Here is a 24,048-nt window from a genome sequence, read left to right as displayed (position 1 = left end):
AATCTCAGGAAGAATTAGTGTTGTGGAAAAGGCTGCTTTGGCAACCTTGGAATCCAGACAAGCTGTGTTACATGCAGCTTTTGTTAGGAGTAGCTCTGTCTTTCTAGCTTGAAAGGAATTTATTCCACTGGACTAAATAGATGCTTTCCTGTTTCAGCCACAGCATGTGGGCTCCACTCCAGTTTTCCCAGGAAGCAGGCAATGATGAGCAAAAAAGTTAAAAAGTCTGGGCAAAATTCCTAGCTTAGTTTTTTTTTTTTTCTTGCAGGCACGAATCTGGCATCTCCAAATATCTTTTCCTCCTGGTTACATAATAGTTGCCTCTGAGGGATGTGATTTGGTGTTCTGGAAGTGGGAGAACTGCAACATGCACATTCTTGTTAACAGCTTTTCCCTCAGCAAGGTGTAGCCCCTATCATTCCCTGGAGTGTTGCAGCTTTGCTTCTTATGTTGTCCATAAGGTCTGACAGGTTCCTCGTGCTGCTGCACCAGTTTTATGGGGAAAACAGGCTGGGAAAGTAAAAATTCACTCTTGAACTATCCCTACAGTGAGACCCTTTTCTTCTCCCAAGAGGCTCAATTTGTTTTGTCTTCTGCCAGGAGAGATTTTTGAACTGAAGGCTGAACTCAATAATGAAAAGAAAGAGAAGAGGAAAGAAGCTGTAAAGAAGGTTATTGCAGCCATGACTGTGGGGAAGGATGTCAGGTAAAAGCAACTTGTATCTCTTGGCAGCTCTGGTTGTCCTGGGACTCAGGTATAGTGATACACATGTCCATGGAACAGCTCCCAGTTTGGCATCTTGGTGAGGCTGGATGTGTCCTTGCCTGTGCTGTGCCTGTCACAGATTTCTCCAGCTCCTTCCTGTTACTGAGAGGAAAACAAACAACTGTTTTCCCTGCTGGTTTAGCCCAGTGCCAATAGCCCTTTTTGTTTAAACCCACCCAGAATTCAACCAATTTGTATGTTGACTTTAGGTGATGTTTTCTCCCTGCTTGCTGTCCTGGGTTTCACTGCTACAAAGGTAATTCCACCTGTTTTTCTCAACCTCACTTGCCATAGCATAGATTTGAGCTACGTTTTAAAGCGAGCAATTTTTAAATTGAACCTGTGTCTCAAAGGGCACCAGCACTATGCCCAACACATTTTTCTGTCTTTGAGACAACCAGAAAAACCTGCTTGAGTGAATGCTTTCTCCCTCCAGCTTCTCCTGTTACTGGAGCCTACCAGAAAGTCCCAGCAGTCCTGGATTCGTGGCAGCAGCGTGGTCTGTTGCCACGGAAATCAGGATAAGGTTGCAAATTTAGCATCGTGATTTCATCGTAGAATGAAGGAACATGTAAACTGGAAGGAAAAAAACCTGATCTTTTTCTGCCAACAGCACTTACCCTTCACCTTTAGATCCCTACAGCTTTACCTGGGAGCTGCAGAGATCCTTGTGTAACATCCTTGTGTTCTTCTGCAGTGCTGTTTACAGATTGCTGCTTGACATTTGAGTGAAACCCAGCTTGTCAGTGTTTGAGCTCCTAGAATTCACTAGTCTGAAATCTGGCAGGTTCTTTGGAAGTGTCCTGCGTGACCAAAACATTTTTAAGCAACATTTTTTTCTCTTGTGGGTTCATCCCCAGGCCTGGCACGGTAGAATTTTCTTGTTTGGTGAACTCCCCATTTAAAACACATTTAGGAAATTGCATTAGTTTTCACCTCTTCCAGAACTGACCTATGTTAGAGCCCTAGAAGAGATTAAATGGTTATAATAAAAGCCACTGCAAACTGTTTTGGGAAGGAAGGTGACCTTTTGTTGGACAGCAGGGTGCTTAAAGTGGAACTCCAGTTTTTCTGGCTTCCTTGATATTGTTACTATCCCTTTTGCCTACTGTGAATTCTTGCTTTTTTTCCTGTGCATGAGAGTGTTGATGTGCTGGAGGGCTGGAAGGCTGTGCAGAGGGATCTGGACAGGTTGGATGGATGGGCTGAGGCCATCCCATGGAACATTCCAGGCTTGGGGCAGAGCAGCTGGAAAGCTGGAAAAGTACCTGGACCTGCTGGTTGACAGTGGCTGAGCATGAGCCCAAGGTGTGCCCAGGTAGCCAAGAAGGCCAATGGCACTTGGCCTGCAACAAAAATAGTGTGGCCAGGCAGGACGAGGATTGTTCCCTGTGCTGGGCACTGGTGAGGCACCTCAAATTCTGTGTCCAGTCTCATGACAAGAAAGACATTGAGGGGCTGGAGCATGTCCAGGGATGAGCAACAGGGCTGGGGAAGGGTCTGGAGCAGCAGGAGCAGCTGAGAAAGCTGAGGGGCTCAGCCTGGAGAAAAGGAGGGTCAGGGGAGACCTTCTTGCTCTCTCCAGCTCCCTGACAGGAGGTTGTGGTGAGATGGGATCAGTCTGTTCTCCCAGGTAACAAGTGATAGGACAAGAGGAAACAGCCTCAAGTTGTGCCAGGAAGGTTTATATTGAATTTTAATAACCTTCCCTGGGCAGTGGTGAGTCACCATCCGTGGAAGAGATTTAAAAATCATGTAGATTTGGCACCTGGGGACACGGTTTAGTGGTGGGTTTGGCAGTGCTGGGTTAACAGCTGAACTTAAAGGTCTTTCCTAACCTAAGCAATTGTGTGATTGTATTTTTGCTTATTCCTGTGTTGTCTATCCAGCTCACTCTTTCCTGATGTTGTGAACTGCATGCAGACTGACAACCTGGAGCTGAAGAAGCTGGTCTACCTGTACCTGATGAACTATGCCAAAAGTCAGCCAGACATGGCCATCATGGCTGTCAACAGCTTTGTGAAGGTAACCTGCTCCCAGGGCTCACCAGAAAATGGCCCAGCACAGTGGCTGCCAGCACATCTCCTTTGCCCATTAGCCTTTGGGAGCTGTTTATCTCTGCTTGTGGTCTCAGCCTCTGGGCTGGGCTCGTGCTGAGTCCCAGTAGTTCTGGCTCCTTTCCCTCACTTGCTGCTGTTACTGCAGAGATGACTTAAGCAGCCCTGTAAGTGGTTATGGGGGAGCCTGCTCCAGGGAAAGCTGCTTTTATTGTTTTCCCAACTTGTAGTGTTGGCTAACAGATTTTATCTGTTTCATCTCTGATGTGTAGATATCTGCTTCCTGTTTGAATGTTCCAGCTGTGTGGAAAACCTTTATCTGTGGTGAAACCAAAAGACAGTTCGGTGCAAAAATAACAGCCTGATTGCTGTGTTGCCTTTAGTTCTGTCATCAAGTTGCCACTCCTTATCAAGAAAATGTTATTTCATGTTGTGCAAAATGAAACCTAGTGCTTAGAAGAAGTTTGAAACTCCTTGTAGAGTATTATAAAATCTGAGATACTGAGGAATGGCATTGAGTTCCAATTTTGTGTCATGGTTCTTGAGGCAGAAAGAGGTGAGAGCAGGCTGAGAGCAGGTCAGTTCTGCTCAGAGAAGGGTGTCCCTGTCTTCCTGTCTAGACAGAATATTGGTGTCTGGTTTTGTGTAATTCTGTTAGAATGGGCTAACAAACAAAATTATATTTTCCATCTTCATGCTTAATGATATTTTCCATCTTCATGCTTTTCCCTGCAAGGAAATGTCTGGTGTCCCTTTTGGCAAGTTGAGGGGCAAGTGTTTGTAAAGAGCAAGTGTTGACACTGGTCTGCACTAACTCAGCACTTCACACCCAGTTCACACTTCAAGGTGTGGAATGCACTGGTAAGAGGTGTCACTTCTCTTGTAATGCTTTAAAAGTGTTTTATCAGCTGTAGGAAATTTAAACAGGTAGGTTTTATAGGCTGATTTTGGAGGAGCTCGGAGATGTGGATGGTTTGGATGTATGGAAAATTCTGTAGTCTCGAAGTATGAAGTGCTGTGTTCCTGTCTGCTTTTGCTTTTTCCTCTTCAGAAAAGCACCTCTAGACCAGCCTTTGCTTAGTGCTTCATATGTTACAAACTTAAGGGATGCACAGGCCTTGATGGCTGTTGCACTGTGTTTAGTTGTTGACTTTTCCCATTATATCTTTTGCTTCTTTAAGCCAGTAAGGCTGGAAGTCAGTGTATTTTTTTGTCTGAGGGTTGCCTGTGATTTTGGGTGGTGAGAGCTGCCTCTCTGGCTTAGCTGTAGCTGCTGGATCACGTTGAAAGAAGCTTTTCCTGGGAGAACAAAGAGACACCAAGATCACAATTTTATGAGCTATCACAGCCTGAAAACATCTTGAGATAGCATAAAATGTTTCTGTGAAGCAGCCAGTGCCACCTTTTAACCCCGGTCTTAAATAATTGCCTGGTTTTTAGCGTGTAATCAGAGAGAATGCTTCTTGAGCAAGAACAGCCTGACTCTGGCTGCAGGGAAGGCATCAGTGGCTGGTGGTGGTGCAGATTTGTTTACTGGGTATTCTGTCCCCTTGCAGGACTGTGAGGACCCAAACCCTCTGATCCGTGCCCTGGCCGTGCGCACCATGGGGTGCATCAGGGTGGATAAAATCACGGAGTACCTGTGTGAGCCCCTCCGCAAGTGTCTGAAGGATGAGGACCCCTATGTCAGGAAGACTGCAGCTGTCTGTGTGGCAAAGCTGCACGACATCAATGCCCAGATGGTGGAGGACCAAGGATTTCTGGATTCTCTGCGTGACCTGATTGCAGACTCCAATCCCATGGTAACGTATTTCCAGCGCTCTGCTCGAGTGTGTAATGGGGCAGATGATCAGAAATGTGAAGGGTCTTTAATTGCAACTGCTGCACTGTGACGAATGGGTTGGTTAGAGAGCAGTTGTTGCCTCAGAAAACAGGAAATACCTTCTGTTGTTAGATCTGTTTGGGCTTTTGCCTGTCTTGAGTGCTGCAGCAAAAGTGTAACTTCCTGGTCAGGCGAGTCAGAGCAGCAAGAAATATTTGATGCTGCTTCCTCAGGGACAGCTTGTAGTTACTGCTTTCCTGCAGGCTTTGGCTCTTCTTGGAATAAGAGGTTGGATGAATTCATTCACTAATGCAGATAAATCCACTGGCTTGTAATGAGTGGAGAAAATCAATGCTAATGTTTTTAATAAAGTTAAATGAGTCGTCAGAGCAGAGGTGGAGATCATGACCAAGAATTTCACAGGAGTAAATTACCTACTAAATCAGCATTTAATCATGGTTGATGAAGGGTCCATTTCCAAGCCAGGCATGTTCTGCTATTATTTTGTAACTAAAAGGTGGTGCCAATGGATTGAACTGTCCCACTGCATAATCCTTTCATTCAATATTGTTTGCTGTTACCTACTGGAATCCAGTGAGCATATCCATATATATCATCCTAACTGCAGCTCAGTGTAACTCAGGCTTTAAGGACGTGACCACTACTTTTTTAGCTCTTTTAGAGAACAGATCTGATTTGACTCTGCTTAAAGACATAATTGCACATTATTAGGGCTTGTCTGACAGCTCTTTCCATGGTGCATGTAAAGCAAATTGCTTTTGTAGCTATCTTGGGCAGGTTAGATAAACCAAGTGCAGGTGGTGAGGTGCCATCCCCTTTAGGAGGAGAGTGAAGGCTGCTGATTGCTCTTTGTAAGACTTTCTAGAGACAGTAAAAGTAGAGATGTCTGACTTTCACAGGCACCAGTCTGAGCAGAGATGTCTGTCAGGAGACACACCTATTGCCTCTGATATCCAGCTCTTTTACAAGCTGTTCTTTTTATCTGCCTCCCTGATTTTTTTTCTTGTGCCAGGTTTCTGTATGAATATTGATGACTCCTTGAAGATGCTCTCTCTGTCGAGGTAACTTTGAGTCACACAGAGGAACACCTGCTGGGTTAATTCCATGTGGGAGAGTGTGTGCCTTGCAGCCTCTGAAAGAACTTCCTTGGGTTGCTTTAGTTCCACTTAAATGCTGGCCCAGGCATTCACCAGCTCACAGGTAGCAATGGAATGTGCTCTGGACAGGGATAGAACTTCCTCTTCTCCTAGCCTGGGTTCCAGCTCTGATTTTCTTTTGGTCACAACCACATGGATGTGGTTCTTCAGGAGGAATTAATAAGGGTTTTTTTTTCCCTTTCTGCTCGTTGATCTCGATGGAACTCACAGGTTTGGTAAATGGACCCTTGGCTGACAGGAGAGCACCCATATGTATTTAACTTAAATACTGACTTAATGAAGAAAAGAGGAAAACCACCAAAGGGCAGTGCATGCTCCATTTGCTAAATAAACCTCCAAAAGTAGCAGAGGGAGTCCCAATAAACCATCAGTACAACTAATGAGCTCCTTGGTGGTATCGAGGGTAGGCTGGGGCAGCAGAACCTTTGCAGCTGCTGGAGCTGTGCAGGATCACAGTACCTGCCTCGTGTTGCACTCACTGTGCTCTTCCCAAAACTGAGGATTCACAGCAGGACAATGCAGTTTGGAGGAGTGATAGTGATGGAGAGGCCTGTGGTGTGTGGCTTTGAGAGGATCATGTAGCTGGTGTTCTGTGTACTGGTTTCCCAGGTTTCACTGTGGATGGAGCATTGTATCTTTGCTTCCTGAGGGTGCATGGGGAGAGATTTTTATCAAAGGTTTGAGGCTCTTATAGCTGCTGATTTAATACAATATTTAATCTGGTTACAAAGTAGAAAAAGACATTCTTTCTAGTTAAGTTTATTCCTTTGGTCCCCTTTGAAATTCATGCCTTTGTGGCATAGTGATTTTGTCAAAAGTACAGGAACTATCCACCTCCAATTAAGGTTCATCTTCCCAGTCAAACCATCCATCTCATTGCTGCTTTCTCCATGTGAAACTCCAGTGGAGTTCCAGATGACCAGGAGCTGTGTTTGCCAGATAAATTATATTTGTGTGCGAGTTGATATTTGTTAAGCTGTTTTTCCTTGATCAGATGGAATGCAGCCCTGCCTGGGAGCTCTTTTTAAGTAAAATCTGTGTATCAGTATTGGCTATCAAAAGAAAGATTGCTGGAAAAATGGTACTGAGGGATCAATCCTTATGGCCTATTCCTCTGTAAATGGTGCATCTCAGTCATTGGAACCTGTTATCTAAGCTCATTCATATTTATATTATAAATGTTTCTCCTCTTTTGATGGCTTGTGGAAATGGGCAGCATTAGACACTTAATGAAGCAGAATTTTTTAGATGGGAAGTCCACACTTGTTCTCTCTTCTGAGAAATGAGGATGTTGAGCAGGAGCTAAAAAAGGCTGCAGTTGAAAAATAGTCTCCAAGAAGGGTTTTATTATGGTTTTGTAATTTGTTGCCTCTAGGACATGAGCAAGCACTAAGCATTCTAGCTGGGTGCTTGGTAAAGTAACATCTCCATCTGTGGCTTGCTAATTACCTTATAATTATGCAGAGATCAGGGTGCATATTTCTGTTGGCTCAGATCACCTTCGTCCTAACGATGTCTGACTAAGTTGGGAGGTGACCTTGTCAGAAACATTTTGTTGTTTTGGGGGGTTTTTTTCCATGGTTTTTTTGACTACTGGCATGACTCTGTGTTAATAAGGTGACAGATTGGGGATGTTCAGGGCATTGAAGTCCTGTGGAGGTGCTGCAGGTCCACAGACAAGGTGTTTGCCCCCTTTATCTGGGCTTTTTGTTGTCAGGATGTGGCCTTAGTTCACATTCAGTGATCTTCTGAGCAGCTGCAGTGTTGCACCCTTCCAGGTGAGCTGGCTGTAGTTGAGATTAAAGGCCTGACATCTCAGTCTGGTAGTTCACTATTCTGAAAAATCTCTGTATAGCTTTGCAGCTTCTGCTGGGTGAAATAATTTAAACCTCTAATTGCATATATAGTGATGTGGGTACGTATGGCAAGGCACCAGCTGGGCTGGTGACTTGTGACATGTCAGCAGTTCCTGGACATATGTTGCCTTGTGCAGGCACTGGGCCAGTAACCCCTGTAAGGGCACAGTTCAGTTGCACTGCAGAAGTTTGATTGTGGCAGGAGTCTTTAATCTCGTTTTACAGATGGGGCTGAAGTGCTCGTGGCTGCCCTTTGTCACCTGGGATCCTGCCAAAGAGGATCCTTCCCTAGAGGGAGCCCTCACTCCTTCCCAGGGCTGTCTTAAGGCAAACCCTTCTCTTTTGCTCTTCGTTTCCTTGCAAGAAAAGCAAAAGCAGGTCTGGAGGAATGTAATGCTGGGGCCTGGCTGCTTTGGGCTACTGGACCTGCTCAGTCCTCAGTGCCTTTCTCACTGGTGACTTGGGCATAGTGTGACTCAGAAGCCACTGAATGGCTTCCACAATCCACGTACTCCAACCAAAATGCAATTCCAAAATGACATCCCAGGGTTTTTGTGTACTCCAGGTCGCTGCAGAACACTGTTCACACCCAGCAGCAGCAGCAGATAATAGATGAGTGAGAGAGGTAAGTTTGTTACACGCCTACTGATGACCAGAGACTCTCTGAAGTTTTGGAAAACCCTTTTATTTTTTTTCTTTTTCCTGATTCTGTCTTGTTCTGGCAATTTTGAACAAGACCCAATGACTGCTCGTGGTTGGAAGTGCTGAGCCCAGGTGAGGGAGAGCAGACCACGAGATGGCAGCAGCTTAAAGCAGAACCAAAGCTGAATGCCCTTAGACACCTCATTTTGTAACTAGTTCCCTCCTGGCTTTTATCCCAGCACTTGGTTTTCTTCAAGAATGTAAATATTAGCAGACAAACATAAGAAGAAATCCATCTTAAACCTTACTGGTCTTCTAATATTTGCATGGAACAACCTTTCTGTCCAAATATTTTCAATCCTTGACCTTCCAAGGTAACTCTTAACCCGTGGAATAGTTTTCTTATATCAGTCTATCTGTTATCCACATGGCTTAAGTTGATGTCACCTTCTCCCTTTTATTTTCTAGGTGCCGTTCAGTGTTTAACTCTTTCCTGTAGCATTTCTTCTTCCTCACATTCTGCTTTGTCACTGTGATGTGCTGGATCAGGGCTTTTTCAGGTGTGGCTGTTCTGCTCCTGTGTTCTTGCTGGCTGTACAGATGTAGCACTTCTGTGCTGTCCAACAGAATGTCTTGTTTTACACCATCTACACATCACAGTTTATTGGGAGAAACATTGTTGTGAATCAACGTGGAGTAAACTGAGATCACATAAGTAAATGCACCAAGTGTGTGGAGATCATTAAACTCTGTTGTACCTGGGATGATTTTTGCCTTTAGCATTAACCACTCTAGGAAGGGAATCTATTGAGATCTGACATCTAGGGGGTGGTGAGGTGCACCGAGGTCCCTCCAGCAGTATTGAGTTCCCACAGCTCACAGAGGAAACTAAAAACCTGTTGATAGAGATCCCAGTGCTCTCTTGTCTCTCCTGCTCTGCCTGCAAGTGATGGGGGTTCCCTCTCTGCCAGAACTTCACAGTGTGTTTGGGGGGGCTTTCTGGATGACCCTGTGGAGGAAGAAGGTCTTCCTTTTGTTCCTTTTCCTCCTAGCTGGCAAGCTGTATGTCTTTGTGAGATGGTGTCCTGAGGAATAAACCAGTTTAGGAACAGAAGCAGCTTTTGTCTCCTGGGCTGTCCTCCTCTGAGTACTCTGCAGGAATTTTAATCCCTCTCTGTGTAATAAGTCTGGGGAAACTGGTGATCCTCTGAGTCCCAAAAGGGGTCTGTGGGAGGCAGTCAGGGATGTGGGAATTCTCTCATACAACAGGGAGTGGAACACCACCTTCTCCACAGGCACAGGAGAGCACTTGTCCCTCATGGGGACTCTCACAGCCGTGCGTTTTCCCTGTGCAGCTGATGCTTTATGAAGCGAGAGGAGTGAACCACCACTGCTGGGTGAGTTCATGATTCCTGCTCATGAAGGTTGAAAGGACCTGAAAATTCACTTCCCAGTATGGAGCTGAATATTGCTGTGACTGTGGGCTCTCTCATCAGCCTGAGGCTGCTCCAGGGTACTCTGTCTGTCCCTCTGGATAAAAAATGTCCCTCCGCTTCTCAACGTGGGTGTAGCAGATGCAGGCTGGATCTTGGAGTCCCCCAACCATGTCTCTATTGGTCCTGTGTGTGTGGTTTGGGTTTTTAATCTGTTTGTGCTGCAAGTGGAGATAATATTTCCTTCTGGGAGACACTTGATGGCATTTGTAGGCGGAATTTCTTTTACCCATTGATGGATATGTTGCAGTGAATGAGCCCATTGCTTAGGGCTGTTGAAAAGTGGTGGCAACACTTTGGAGCTCTTTAATGGATGTTTCTGCTGTTTACATGAGGCTGCCCAGGAGGGAGAGCACCACTTTTTGCAAAGTAAGCAGCCAGCCAGCAGCAGCAAATTGAGAAGGAAATAGGGAGAGGTTACAGAGGAGCCTGTATAAACAGTGGCTATATTAATGTGTGTGGTGGGTGCTTGAGAGTGGGAGACTGCCAGGGGAGAGCGGGAACTTGAACTGGGGGAGAAGGGAGAGCTGATGTCTGTAGTTGGTGGCACAGCTTCTGGTTACCCACTCTGACCCTGCTTGCTCTGCTGATGAAACCCAGTTTTGGCTCCAGAATGAGTTCCTGCAACAGCTTCTCCAGAGGAAGGCTGGAATCTGACTGACCAAGTAGCTCTTTTTTTCTCCAGGTTGTCATCCTGAACAGGTCCAAGGGAATTTCCAGCCTGTGTGTGGCACTTGATTCTTTGTTTGTTTGTTTTTGGTAGGCTTGTGGATGAGGGATTTGGGTCTTGAGCATCTTCCATCGAAGCTGTGCTTTTCCCTGTGTTTTCAGTGCTAGCAGAGATGCAACGAGTTTATATGATAATGCATGAATTTCCATGGCTCCACAGAGTCTGTCTTCCCAGACCCCTCATTTATAAAGCTTAATTGACAAATCCATCCATCAGAGACCCGTCTCCTTCCAATTACAGCCACCAGTATATGCCTGATTTCCAAAGCATTTGTCTTTGCCAAATAGATCACTCCAGGATCTCTCACATCAATCAAGGTGCTGGGAATTTTGTTGACATGTGTCTACATGTTACATTTTCAATCGGAACAGGCATTTCTAGCTATTGACAAGCACCATTCGTCAGAAAACGCTGTGGCTGTGATGTTTTGTAACTCTGCACCCCCCTTTTCAGGGCTCTGCGAGGGTTTTTTAGCTGGTGCTTTTCTCCTCGGTTGCAGCTTGGATTGTTTGCCACTGGATGGTGCCAGCGAGAACCTCTGCAAGGGAAATTGCAACGGGCCTTATACAAGAAAAACCAAAAACAAACAAACAAAAGAAAACCAAAAAAAAAAAAAGGCGAGAGAAGCCTTCCTGGTGTGTGATAGGTGCCTGATCCAGGCTGGGATCACACCATGGCGTTTCCTGGAAGAGGAGTAGGGAGTTGCAGACCCTCTGTGTCTTCCTATAGACTTTAGTTTCCTGTACTGGGGGCTCAGCTGTGCCAAGGAGAAACCCTTCATGATGGAACCATCCCTGAACAGCTTCTTGCCCACCTACCACAAGAGTTTCAGCAGCTGGGGGAAGCATGTTTTCCTGTCTTACAGCTAACACATCCTGATTTTACAAGGATGTGAGAGCAGAAGTGGTGTTCTAGTCTGCCACAAAGTGCCTTTTTTCTGCAGGGAAGTGCAAAAACCAGTCAGGGCAAGCACGCCGTGGGAAGGATAACACTTAACTTCCCTTTGGTTGCCACCTCCATAAAAATTCATCCCACTTGCAAAGAGCAAGCCAGGAGGTCTTCCCCACCCAGGCAGTTTTTGGGATGTGATCAGAAACTGAGGATTTGTTAGGCTCTATACATATTACATGAATTACCAGTGTGAGGTTCCTATAGGCTCCCTGATAGTCTGATTGAGCCATTTTATAGTCATAGAATCCCCAAATGGTTTGGGTTGGAAGGGTCCTTAAAGTTCATCCAGTCCCAGCCATTGTCATGGGCAGGGACACCTTCCACTGTCCCAGGTTGCTCCAAGCCCCATCCAGCCTGGCCTGGGGCACTTCCAGGGATGGGGCAGCCACAGCTTCTCTGGGCAGGCTGTGCCAGGGCCTCACCACCCTCACAGGGAAGAATTTCCTCTGTAAATTTAATTATAAAATTACTTTTAAAAAGCAATTTTAATTGTTCATGGGCCGTTTTTAGGGAACCAAAGTAAAGGAGGCTTGTAGACAAAAGACATAATATGAACAGAAGTAGGAGTCATATAATCTGGAAAGAGCCTGTCTGTGTTAGTACTCGTTAGGGAGCTTTTGGGCACACAGCATGGTCTGTGGCCATGAAAACGAGTGGCCTGGTAAAATACCCACCCTGAATGTCCCATCTGGGAGTCTCTGCTTTATGACATGCGAGCTCAGAGTGCTCTTCAAAATGTTAGCACCTCTCCATTCCCAAAAGCATCATGTGGTGCCTGGCTCCCTGGAGGATGGGAGCCTCCAGCTGTGTGGGGAATGCTGCCTTTCCTCACCATCTCTTCAGAGCCCCTTAATTTTTCCTCCTCTTCTTCGTTTTCCTCCTCGTTTTAATGGCATGGTGAGCCAGAGGTTCCTGTTTTAAGCAGTAGAACATTGTATTTCATTAACTCCATTACACACTTGGTTTAATTTCCAATTAGCCTGGGATGGGAGGAAAATAATCTGATTGCTCCGACCGGTTGGCGTTCTGGATGTGCCGAGCTTCCCTCTGTCCCCCCCCCACCCCCTGCAAAGCTTTTCCTGTGTGGGTTGACAGGCAGACACTCAGGTTTTCACCCACCCCCTTTCCTCCTTGTTAATGTATTTTATACCATTTGCTCTGAGCTGAAGGTTTGAGCTGCCAGAAGGAATAACTGGCAAATCAGTGTTCCTACCTCTGCAGCTTTCCGTGAGGTCGGATCTGGTCTCTCCGGCTGCGGAGGGAGTTTTTTGTCTGTAGGTGGATTTAAAAACGTTGGGTTCTTGTGAAAGCTGTAATGTAGTTCTAAGTGCAGGGTTTGGGGGGGGTTTTTTGGGTTTTTTTTTGTTTTTATTTTAATAAGAGTCTGTGAGATTTAGCTATCCTCATCCCAATGACGCTTCTCCAAGAGCCTAAATTTATTGGGAAATTCCAGCCAAAAGCAGGTTTATTGTCATCAGGCTCATCTGTGCTCCAAAGGGATGTTGCTGTGGCTGCATTTGAATAACGTTGAAATGTAGCCAGGGTGAACTGATTTACATCAGCAAGCCAGGGACCTGTTATTATTAATAATTATGATTAATTCTTCCGTCTCCTTTGCATTTTTATTTTTCAGGTGATTTTTAGGTGGATCCTCATTGGTTAGTAGCTCTTAGCTTAAGGTGATACCCTTAATTGTGAGTCAAGTGAGGCATTTTGCTGTGGAGTTAATTTAGAAGTTTAAGCTCTTAAAAGCTTTTCCTATTTATTAGTTGTTTGGGCTCACATATCTGTGGCTACGGGGGCGACCACAGTTTTTTCATTATTTTTGAGGACTAAAGGCTATGGCAAATGTTAGTTTCTTGTCCTTTTAGTTTCCTCCTTCTAATCTGTGGATTAATTATATAACTCCTGGTTGGTTTCTCATCAAAATCAACTTGGTGCATGTTTTGGAAAGCAGAGAATACTTAGTTTTCTAAAAAAACTTAGGGCTTTTTCTTTCATCAGCCTGTGAAACTTGTCCAGTTCCATGGAGCACTTTGTCCTGTACCACGTGTAAAGCTTTAGCTTTACTTTTATATGTCCACCAGCAAGTCCATTATTGCTGTTTATTTTCAAGGGAAAATAACCAACTTGCATCAAGTTACCACTTTGTACCTCGCTCTTGCTGCTCAGTGCAGTTGGACTTGACCATCTCCTGTTGCTGTGTTAAGGAAGAAGCATCAGCTGAGTTGAAGGTTTAAAACTCAGCTTTGATGTTGTAGATTTTCTTTGGCCAAAACATCTTTCTAAATATTTCAAGTGACACTTCCATGACTGCCAAAGTATGTAGTCGATTATTAGGTGATATAACAGTGGAATTGGTTCTTGATGGACTCCTTTCCATACCTGAGTGGGAGCTGTTAGAGGGCAGTGCTTCAGTCTTTGTTGACCTGCCCTCTCCCTTGGTGAGAGCTGTTGGCAGCGTGGTTGTTGTGGGCTGGAATGGAACCATGCAGTGCCAGCTTGTGTTGCTCTGTGTTCCTGCCTCCCAATGAAGTGGCAGTGCCAAGGAAGAGGTGAGCGTTTGTGCTTGAACCAGTGTTTGTGTTGGACGGGGTCCTGAAATCTGTTTTCATTTCAGCTGTGCTGTGGCTGTGTAAAAAGCCTTGGAGATGCTAATTATTTTTGTTGGTATACCATAACCTATCAATATGTTCAGTGCAAATCACCAGGGAGTCCTTTTTTTTTTAATCAATGTTGCTTAAAGTTTGAAGACATTCCCCAACCCTTCCCTTATCCCGTTTTGCTTCATTTATCTTCTCGTCACTGAGTTGACAGCAGCTCTGTTTTGCTGAGGTAGGAGGTGAGGACCAGCTCTAATTGTGGACTATGGATTGCAGATCCCAGCTCCTCTGGCAGAGCTGAGCTGCCACCAGATGTTGCACAATCCCTTCCAGTCCTTCTTTTATAACCCCCAAGGACATGACAGCCCGTGCTCCAAAGTGCTTCTTGCCTTCTGACACTCTCTCTCATGGATGCTTTTAATGGAAATCTGAGTGGATTGCCATGTGATGTCCCATCCTCAGCTTTGATTTGGACACTTGCAGTTATGCTGACATGTTAATTCCTTAAAAAAAAACCCCAAAAGGATCCTAAGGGCAAGACCTCATTGACAGCCAGGTGTCCAGGTTGGAGCTGCTGTGCACCAGGCCCATGGGAACAGCATTCCTGTGCATCCTTTGCCCCTGGAAAACACAGGGATAGCCTGCATGGACTCTGCAGGGAAAGCAACATAAACACAGCTGCCTTGACTTGTACTTGCCCCAGGGTTTAGGATATCCTAGAAGTGTTCAAAAACATCTGGATATGGCACTTTGGGGACATGGTTTAGTGGTGGACTTGGCAATGCTGGGTTAACAGTTGGACTCAATGATCTTGGAGGTCTTCTCCAACATTAACAGTTCTGTGATTCTATATTAATTACTAATTTATCAATTACTGCAACAAAAGTAGTGCCTGGCAGTGTGAGTGTACTTGCCAGAGCTCAACTTTGTCCCTTAGTATGACTGACAGGTCCCTTTCTGCAATGCTTTGGCTCTGAAAATTTTTTTTGTTACTTCAGAATTATTTTCCATAGTAGTTTCATTTTATAAGTACTTTTTCATAAGGATTCTGAACTTTTTCAGTTGCTTTTATGATTTGTCTTCACTTGTGAACTTCCAAAATGCAGTGAAATTAATACAGTCTTTTCCTTCACTTTTATGCTGTGTCACATTAACCATTCAGGAATTAGGCAAATTAAATAATAAGAAGAATAAGCAGCATATCTTAATAAATTACTAATTAAAACAGAACAAGAAGACAGCAGTTCTGATTACTAATGATTTGGGTGACAGAAGGCTCATTCAGCTAATGAAATTCATAAAATCTTGGATCAAAATCCTATCTCTGACCTCTAGGTGTGAAATGCAAAACAATCATCATTACTGTGCTTGTGCAATGACTTTGGAATATATTGGTTTAATGACAAGCAGTGATGGGAACAAGGCAGAGAAACTTCTGGTCGTGCTGTTCTTGTTTTCATTGTACTACATCAAAAGCATCTTTAGTCATCCAAAAAGTCAGATGATTTTAGATAAGATGTTTCTTTGCCTTAATCCCATAGAAAATAATGCTATAAATCTTCATTTGAGCAGGTATTTACTGTGAGTTGGGCTGGACACGATGTACATTGTAAAATGTCCTGAAAATGCCTTTTTATAGGGTACTTCAGTTTTGTGTGTCAAACTCAGCATAAATCCCTCTTCTAGTTAGTTAAACAAATAAGACTTGAGTCTCATCTGCAAATTTTCTATTTTTGTCTCTATATTCTGCAACTCTTCTATTTTAGAAATCTTCACATGGAGTCTGTTAGAATAACTGTTGAATTTGAATATGGAACTAAGAATCAGAAATTTGTGCTGCACTCCCACTTCTTGTTCTTGCCCAGCTGGACCCTGAACCTCCTCTGTGATCCTTTAATCTGTGCTTCGAAAAGAAAAGACCTTATATAGTCCTAAACATATCAGGAATATTTTCAGGGATGAGTTGTGCTGGGGTCCTTGCTTTAATATGACTCTGTAAAGCAAATGGATGCTATGGAGACTGCTTGGAATTGAAATGTGTTATTAAAAATTTAGCAGGAGTTGTCCATTTTAGGGAAATGGTGTGTTTGTTTTCAAACTGGGTGACCTGACAGCACTGCTGCAGAGCTGGAGGCTGCCAAGCACCTGACAGCTCATTTCTGGATATCCTTAAGCCACGTGCCGTGGGGCTGCCAAGGGGAAATTAGGCAAGAGGCAGAACATTCCTGAATAAGTAGGGCACTTGGAGGTTTTGAGACCTTGACTGTATCAGCTGAGCATCTCCTGGAACTGGAAGGGAGATGATGCCTGCTTGAAGCAAACCAGGGTGAGGAGATCTGGAGCTGAAGGAAGGCAAGATGTTCTTGTTCCCTGTGGATGCCACCTCTAGCTCCTTCCAGAGCCAAGTCTCTTGTGAAGTCCCAGGTCCCCGTTCCTCCCAGTCAAGCTTTGGGCTCTCCAGGTTGGTTGTGAGGTTGTACTGGGTCCTGGAAGGGTGGGATAACTGATGTGTAGTGGCTGCTGCTGAGCAGCTGATAACACACCTGCTATCAGCTGATAGATCTCCATGTTTGGTTCCATGTGTAACCCGTGCCCATCCCAAGTCAAGCCCTTGATGTGCTGCTAACAAGGAACTCGTCTTGTCTCTTCCCCAGGTGGTGGCAAACGCTGTGGCTGCCCTGTCAGAAATCAGTGAATCTCATCCCAACAGCAACCTGCTGGATTTGAACCCTCAGAACATCAACAAGCTGCTGACAGCTTTAAATGAGTGCACAGAGTGGGGGCAGATCTTCATCCTGGACTGTCTGTCCAACTACAACCCCAAGGATGACCGGGAAGCTCAGAGGTAGGGTGGTTATTCAGGAGCAGGGCACTTGTGGGAGGTGTTGCAGCACTGAACTAACAGGGGTTCTGAGGTCTGTGGCAGCACAAAGAAGACTTGATAAAAGAGGTTTAAAAGGGAGGCTGCTTTTGGTAGTTTGGGCTGATGCTGGAAACCTGCCCCTTCCCTCAGCAGAACCACTTTCTCTGTTTATCTGTAGTGTTCCTTTTAACTTTTTTCTATTTAAAAGGCTGGTTCTTGTGGGAACTGGCACTGCTAAGAAGGGATCAGCCCAAGACCAAACCTGTAACAGTGGAAGCACTGTTTGGTGGATTTTCTGATTTAAAGCAGAACTTTCATATCTGGTTTTGCTGCTTTGAGAGGCAAAAAGCATTTATAGGTTTGCAGCTTTCCAAAGTACTAAAGGTCTGAAACCGTAATACTTTTTTCCAACTGAAAACTGGATTGTGAGAAGTGAAAGTAAAGGTAAGAAATTATTTTTTCTTATCACTGCAAATTCACCCTTGTGCTTTTACCTTTAGCTGCAGTGACTAAACCTGAATACAAGTACCTCAGGTTTTAGGTAGTGGAGTTTTAATTTGTGCGCTTCAAGCCGCCTCCTCATCTGTCTTCAGAATCATAAAAAGTCAGATTGTGTTCCCAAGAGAACAAGGAACCAGCAAGAGAAATAACTTGCAACAGGGGGATTCTCAGACCATGTATTTTGTGAGGATGATGTGGGGGGTGAAGGGGGAGGAAGGGTCCCAAGCCCACATGCAAAATCCTGGACAGGCCCTTTCAAATTCGATGGGTTTCTTCACTGACTGGTTTTTTGAGGTACAATAGGTAATCCACTGTTTCTGAACAGCCTACCAGGAGTCTTGCTGATTTATTTTCTTTTTCCCCACCTCCTTTCCCCGTGTGTTTTGTTTCTGTGCCAGAAACAGCTCCTAATGAGTGCTAGAAACCTGCAGAGATCTCCAGGATGTGAGGCTGGTATTATCCCAGCTCTGTCAGAGAGGCACCACTAGTCTGAACAACTGTGAACACGTCCCAGTTCCTCACCTGTAATTCCTCTGAAGAGTGGTTTATCAAACTGCAAGGGCAGGAACTACTTTTACTGCTTTGTGTGGAGTTTCAGAGTTTGCCTTATTTCAGACAGGAGACTGACAGCACTGGCTTTTATATAATGTTCTTTCCAGGAAGGCTGGTGTCAGTGCCCTGTGCCTGGAGAAAGTGAGGCTCAGGGAGATGAAGCAGCTTTGACATGCAGGTGACCTTGGGCAGAGGCAGCTGGAGGCTGCCCCAGCTCTGACTTGGACTCCTCTGCTCTTCACTGAGTTTCCCTTCCTGCATGGCTGAAAGCAAATCTTTGAGGGAAAGAAGCTTCAGGAGGCACAGATGGGAATAAGATTGTTCTGGGTTCGCAATATGCAGGAGGGAGTGGGAAGAAACTTGACAGATGCTGTAAGAAAGACCATATGAACCCAAACTTCCTTTCTGCTTGGGATGGATTGTTTAGGATGCTGCTGATTACAGGATCCATTATGGCGAATCTGAGACTTGGGAAGGTATTTAGGTCCTTCTTTCCCTGAGTCTTTAGAGAATCAGAAGTCTTTTTTTTGTAGGTAGAAATGGTTGAAATGGCAGCAAACTCCCCAGGCAAGCCAGATGCGTGTATCACCTCTGAATTACTATATGGAGGCTACAGTGTTTTTCCAATAGCTGTTTTGTTAAAGTTATGTTTGTAAGTGACAGACAAGACCACAGAAATAGAGAACACCACCAGGCAAAGGCAGGAAGCACTAATAACTGAGTATGTTTTGGCACTGTAATGCTGAGAGCTGGAATTTTTCCTGAGCTGAGTGTGGCAGGAGAGTAACTTGAAGCTGTGAGAGAGGTCCTTGTTTGCTTCCTGCTGCGTTTGAGAAAACAGGATTTCATCTGTTCTCCGTAACAAAAGCAAACCAAAGCAGCATGTGAGAAGCTGTCTTGAGCCATGTGCAACCTCCAAAAATCAGATCTGAAACATCTGACACCCTGAAACACATGTGAACCCTTTCCTCCTCCTCTGTCCCCAGCATCTGTGAGCGGGTGACCCCCCGGCTGTCTCACGCCAACTCGGCCGTGGTGCTGTCAGCGGTGAAGGTCCTGATGAAGTTCCTGGAGCTTCTTCCCAAGGACTCTGACTATTACAACATGCTGCTGAAGAAACTTGCCCCTCCACTGGTGACTCTGCTGTCTGGAGAGCCTGAAGTCCAGTATGTTGCCCTGAGGAACATCAATTTGATTGTGCAGAAAAGGTAAAGGCTCAGGGGTGTTATTCCGGTGTTGTCAAAGGGCATCTGGTTGTTATCTCAGATATTTCCACATGCACAGAGTCTCTTTAATCCAGGATCAGATCCCTTGAGAGACAGATTAGACAGTCTTGTGGCTCTGGTAGCCTGAATTAATTTTCCTGACAGCATACTTGTGATACCAGTTTCATACAGCATTTCTTCACCTGTCTCTCTTCACTGCCTTTTTATGAGCACTCAGAACTACCCTCTATAAATCAGATGGCAAATAAGAATGAGGGTGTAACTGTGCAGTTCACAGTGACCTGCAGGAACTCAGTGTGTCTGTGCTGTTCTGTTCAGCACAGAACCACCAGGCTGGTGACATCCTGGTGTCCAGTGGGTTAGTTTTTTCATTTATTTACTCCCGTGTGCATGTGTCAATGCTGTTGTTCCTTGCTGGAGAGGTGGGATAGTTTGGATAGCACTTTGTGATTGTGTTCAGGGCAAAGTTACTGTGCAATGGCATCTTGCAAGTGACAGTAGAAATTAATTTTTAGGTGAATTTGTAGGTTTTTTTGAAATTTGGAAACAGTCATCCACTACCTGCCTGTTGGCTCAGCATCTGAAGTGGAGGAAGTAGAGATGTAGCCATAGAAAGACTTGAATTCTGCATTTTGTATTTAAACTATCTTTTTATCCAGCCTTCTTTCTCTAAATGGTCGATTGCTTGCATGTTCTGGACACAAAATCACTGAATCATAGAAGGGTTTGGGTTTGAAGGAACCTCAGAGATCATTTAGTTCCAAACCCCCCTGCAGGTTTTAACCTCCCTGTGGGCAGGGACACTTTCCACTAGACCAGGTTACTCAGAGCCCTGTCCAGCCTGGTCTTGAACACTTCCAGGGATGGGGAGTCCACAGCCTCTCTGGGCAGCCTGGGCAAAATGACACCATTTTGTTTCTCAACAAATATTTGGGTAGATTTCTAAAGAAAGGATGCATTTGGTTACCAAAAAAGAGCCCGTTTGGGTTTTTAAACAGTCTTGAGAGTGACAGAACATTATGTTCCCTCCAGGCCTGAAATCCTGAAGCAGGAAATCAAGGTGTTCTTTGTGAAGTACAACGACCCCATCTATGTCAAACTGGAGAAACTGGACATCATGATCCGCCTGGCTTCTCAAGCAAACATTGCCCAGGTCAGCTGAGGGACTTCTCATGTGTTCTGGGAGGGGGAAACCCTCTCCTGGGCTATGCCTGAGGATGTATGCAGGTACTACTACAGTTGTCTTGGTTTTTAAGCATCACTGTTCCTGGTACAGTGCTCTTTGCAGCTATTTAATGGGAGGTGTTGGAGTTTCCTCGATAATTTAAATGTTAATGGTGTGGTATGTCTTGCATCGTGACCGTTAGGTAGATCTTGTTTCACAGATTACAATTCCAGGAGGAGAGCTGATGGTTCCTGTCAAATGAGTCACTGCTGGTGCTGAGGTTGGAATGAGAGGCTTGTTTCAAGTGAGGGGGGTGTGCCTGCAACAGAGGCATTCAGAAAGGCCAAACATTATTGAAGTGTGAATTTCAAGTTAGTAAAATTGTTAAATGCTTGCACAGGCTAAAAAACCCTTTCTTCTGCTTAACTTGCTTCCAGAGTGGAAATAGCATGAAGCTACACTGAATTGAGGCTGCTTTACAGTGTAGATTCTTCTTGTATTTGATGTTGTTTTAATCCAAATTTCTTTGGAGGAAGTGTTCTCGAGTGCATTCCTGGCCACAAGGCCTAACACTAATGCAGAATGATTAATGCCTCTGGTTACTGCTATTATTGTCCTCTCATAATTGTCACAGAGCAATTTCATGTAATGTGACATTTTTAAGCAGCTCTCTTCAGCTCTCTCCTGATGTTTTTTGGAACAGAGCAATGTAATTCATGCCCCTTTTGCACTGGGGACACGGAAAACATTTTAAAAATCAGTTTCCCTGAGAATATATTCAGAATTTTCTCTTTACTCTTGGTAGGCTCCGTCCCAATTTTAATGCATAATGTTCCAATAATGGGCTGTTTGCGGGAAAGGCAGTGGTGTCTGGAGGGCAGAGTCTGGGATCTGCAGACTAATGAATGAATCTCTTCCTGGTTCTGAAAAGAAATAAAACAACACAACTACATCAGGAATATGTGCTGGAATGAGACCTGAGCAGAGCAGCTTCTGCCCACACCCTCCCTGTGCAGCTTGGGGAGACTCCATCTCCGTGCCCACTCTGGACCAAGGCAGCAGGATAGCTCTGGCCAAGGCACTTGGGCAGTGTTTGTTTAGCATCAGCTGCTAAACCTGGGTGCTCCCAGTGCTGTGCAACATAGATCATCCAGGGAAATAATAAAACTTCAAAACACAGATGTCCCGTCTCCTCCTTGCAGATTTATTTGTCTGCAGTCTGGCCCTTCACGGCCTCTTTATCTTGTCATTGTTCTGAGCAATGTGCCTCCATGAGAGGTTTTTGAAAGAACTGTCTGGCTTTGTGCTGTTCACCTCTCCCTCACCATCTATTTGTGACATCACGATTAAATCCCTGATGTCATGTTTGGCATGAGAAACTGAAATAAATTGAGCTTTTGAGGGAATATAAATGACATATGGTCTTTTATTAAAATTGTTTTTTCTAAGCTAAGTGATTTGTTTAAGGCAAAGTAGTTTTTTAGTTTAAGATCTGTAGGTTCCCAGCAGGTCCTGGTTTAAGCCCTTCTTCAGTTTCCATTAGCAAAAACATTGAGACAAAATAATAAATTTTATTTTTAAGAGGGGAAGTATCTTTGCACTGTTATTAATCTCAGTGTAGATGTTCCAGGGTGTCCTCAGATCTCCTCTGCACCTTCTGTTTGCATTCAGTAGGGATCCAAACGTTCATCTCGGCACAGAAAAGGAGAGATCAAAAACAGTTGTTGCCAAGAGCTTTGCATACAGTGAACGTGCTTTCAGCGTAGGAAGGAATAGCAACATTTATGTTTGGCAGGGCTGATTTTCCCCCAGCTTTTGTTTAGGGGATTTTGAAAATAACCCAAGACAGAGCCACGTTTTGGCTTTGTCCAGGCTAAACCAAGTGTGGTCCAAACCCGGCGGGTTTCGGAGGTGGAGGTTGGTTGCGGAGTTTGACTGTGTGAGCTCTGGATACGTGTGGTAGCTGTGGAAGAACATCCCTGCTGGTGTTCTGGTGTTCAGTGGGATGTTCTCTGAGTGACCCAGGGACTCAGCTGGTGTCCTGCCTCCTCAGGTCCTGGCAGAGCTCAAGGAATACGCGACCGAGGTGGACGTTGACTTCGTGCGCAAGGCCGTGCGAGCCATCGGGCGCTGTGCCATCAAGGTTGAGGCAAGTATCTGAATCCTGAGCTTTTCTGTGATCCTCTGCCTTCAGAAGCAGTGATGGGCTTTATCCATCATCTCGTTACACCAAGCTTCTTTGCTTCACTGTTGGCCATCAAGTGGCCTGGATACATCACGGATATGGGCAGAGCAGCAGCTGATCCAGAGGGCTTGTGAGCTGTGAGTGCATCACAGGAGGGTGGGCTGCTCCTCTCAGATCTCAGCTTGCAGGCACAGCAAGGCAGATAATTCAGTCCTGGTGGAATATTTTACTGCACTGGCTTCAGTGGAAAAAATGACCACTTGTCCATGAGGACGTCCTTTAATAGCTGTGGACTGACCTTTTGAAGGCGGAAGGAGAAAAGATTGTGCAGAGAAACTCTATTATGAAACATTTTGTGTCATTCATCCCCCCTATTTCAGCTGAACAGAACACACAGGCATAGAATTACAGAGAATTGGGACATTAAGTGCAATTTATTCAGACACAGAGTGACTCTATTTGCTTACTTAGGTCCATATAACTTGTGGTTTCACTTGGAGTGTGCTCTCTTTGGCCTCGATGCTTATGCAGATAAGTTCCCAGGAACCTCTGCAGTTCTCCAAAACAAGTCTGAAATGTCCTCTGCCGGTGGAACATCCACCAAAATGCTCATAATAAAATATTTTTTTAGTGCTCTCTCCCGTTCATTTCCCTGTAAGTGAACCTGAAACACCTGACAGGAGCTCAGAAATCCTGTGAAGAGAGGGAAGGCTTATGCTTTGGTGTTGGTACTTTTCAGTAAACTGATGACTGAGTGCAAAATGTCACATAAGTGGTCTAATTTCAGCTGAGCTCATTTAGCTTTTGCTAAAGTGTGTTCCCCTGAGCTTTGCCTGACAGCAGATTTAAATAATAACCCTGATCGTGCCTGGCTAAGTGTGGTGTCAGTGCACAGGTTTCTCTTGTTTCAGCTAAACTACTGTGAGTCTGTGTACAGAGGACACAGAGAGAATCAACTGCCTGTGCAGCCTTTTCTTCCTTCCTTCAGCTCTTAAAGGCTTGTCCCTGCCATGGGCTTTCTTTGAAGCCCCATCGAGCAGGTGACTGCTGTTTCTGTTTCATGTCTGCAGTTCAAAACACCAAAGTGTTCCTTCCGTGCTGCGTCCAGGTGGGAGGTTGTCTGGATGGAGCCACAGCAGTGACAGTAGAAAATCCCCCTGAGAATGGGAAAGGGCTACAGAGAAGTTAAAAGAAGCTGGTGACAGCCCTTTTCGTAGCTGTGCTGTGCTGGGGGGTGGGAGTTTGCTTTGGTTCTCAGCAGGGACTTCCTCACTAGGATTTGGCCGTGTGTCTGTCCTAGTTTCACATGGTGGGGGTTGTATTCCTGAAGTATCAAGGTGTTTTTAGAAGTCTTTACCCTTTCCCTGTCCCTGATACCACAACAGGCATGCAAAGGACTAATAATAATGTCCAGCAAATTCACAGTGACCCTCAAACTGGAATTGTGTCTCTCCATAA

General features: G+C 45.0%; 1 protein-coding gene across 7 annotated transcripts in view; it reads left to right on the top strand.

Moving 5' to 3' along the window:
- AP2B1 (adaptor related protein complex 2 subunit beta 1) overlaps nucleotides 1-24,048 on the top strand; it is a 77,273-nt gene that overhangs the window by 5,963 nt on the left and 47,262 nt on the right. For all 7 annotated transcript variants that reach the window (XM_032707388.1, XM_032707389.1, XM_032707393.1 and 4 more), the window contains exons 3-9: nucleotides 601-706; nucleotides 2,656-2,791; nucleotides 4,380-4,625; nucleotides 16,753-16,943; nucleotides 19,001-19,222; nucleotides 20,273-20,393; nucleotides 22,459-22,554. In XM_032707388.1, the coding sequence (XP_032563279.1) occupies nucleotides 601-706; nucleotides 2,656-2,791; nucleotides 4,380-4,625; nucleotides 16,753-16,943; nucleotides 19,001-19,222; nucleotides 20,273-20,393; nucleotides 22,459-22,554 (1,118 nt within the window). The remainder of the gene's footprint in view (nucleotides 1-600; nucleotides 707-2,655; nucleotides 2,792-4,379; nucleotides 4,626-16,752; nucleotides 16,944-19,000; nucleotides 19,223-20,272; nucleotides 20,394-22,458; nucleotides 22,555-24,048) is intronic.

The sequence above is a fragment of the Chiroxiphia lanceolata genome, chromosome 20 (assembly GCF_009829145.1).
Source record: "Chiroxiphia lanceolata isolate bChiLan1 chromosome 20, bChiLan1.pri, whole genome shotgun sequence".
Classification (NCBI taxonomy): Eukaryota; Metazoa; Chordata; class Aves; order Passeriformes; family Pipridae; genus Chiroxiphia; species Chiroxiphia lanceolata.
Note: the sequence above shows the minus strand (reverse complement) of the source record. Positions and strands in the feature narration are given on the sequence as shown.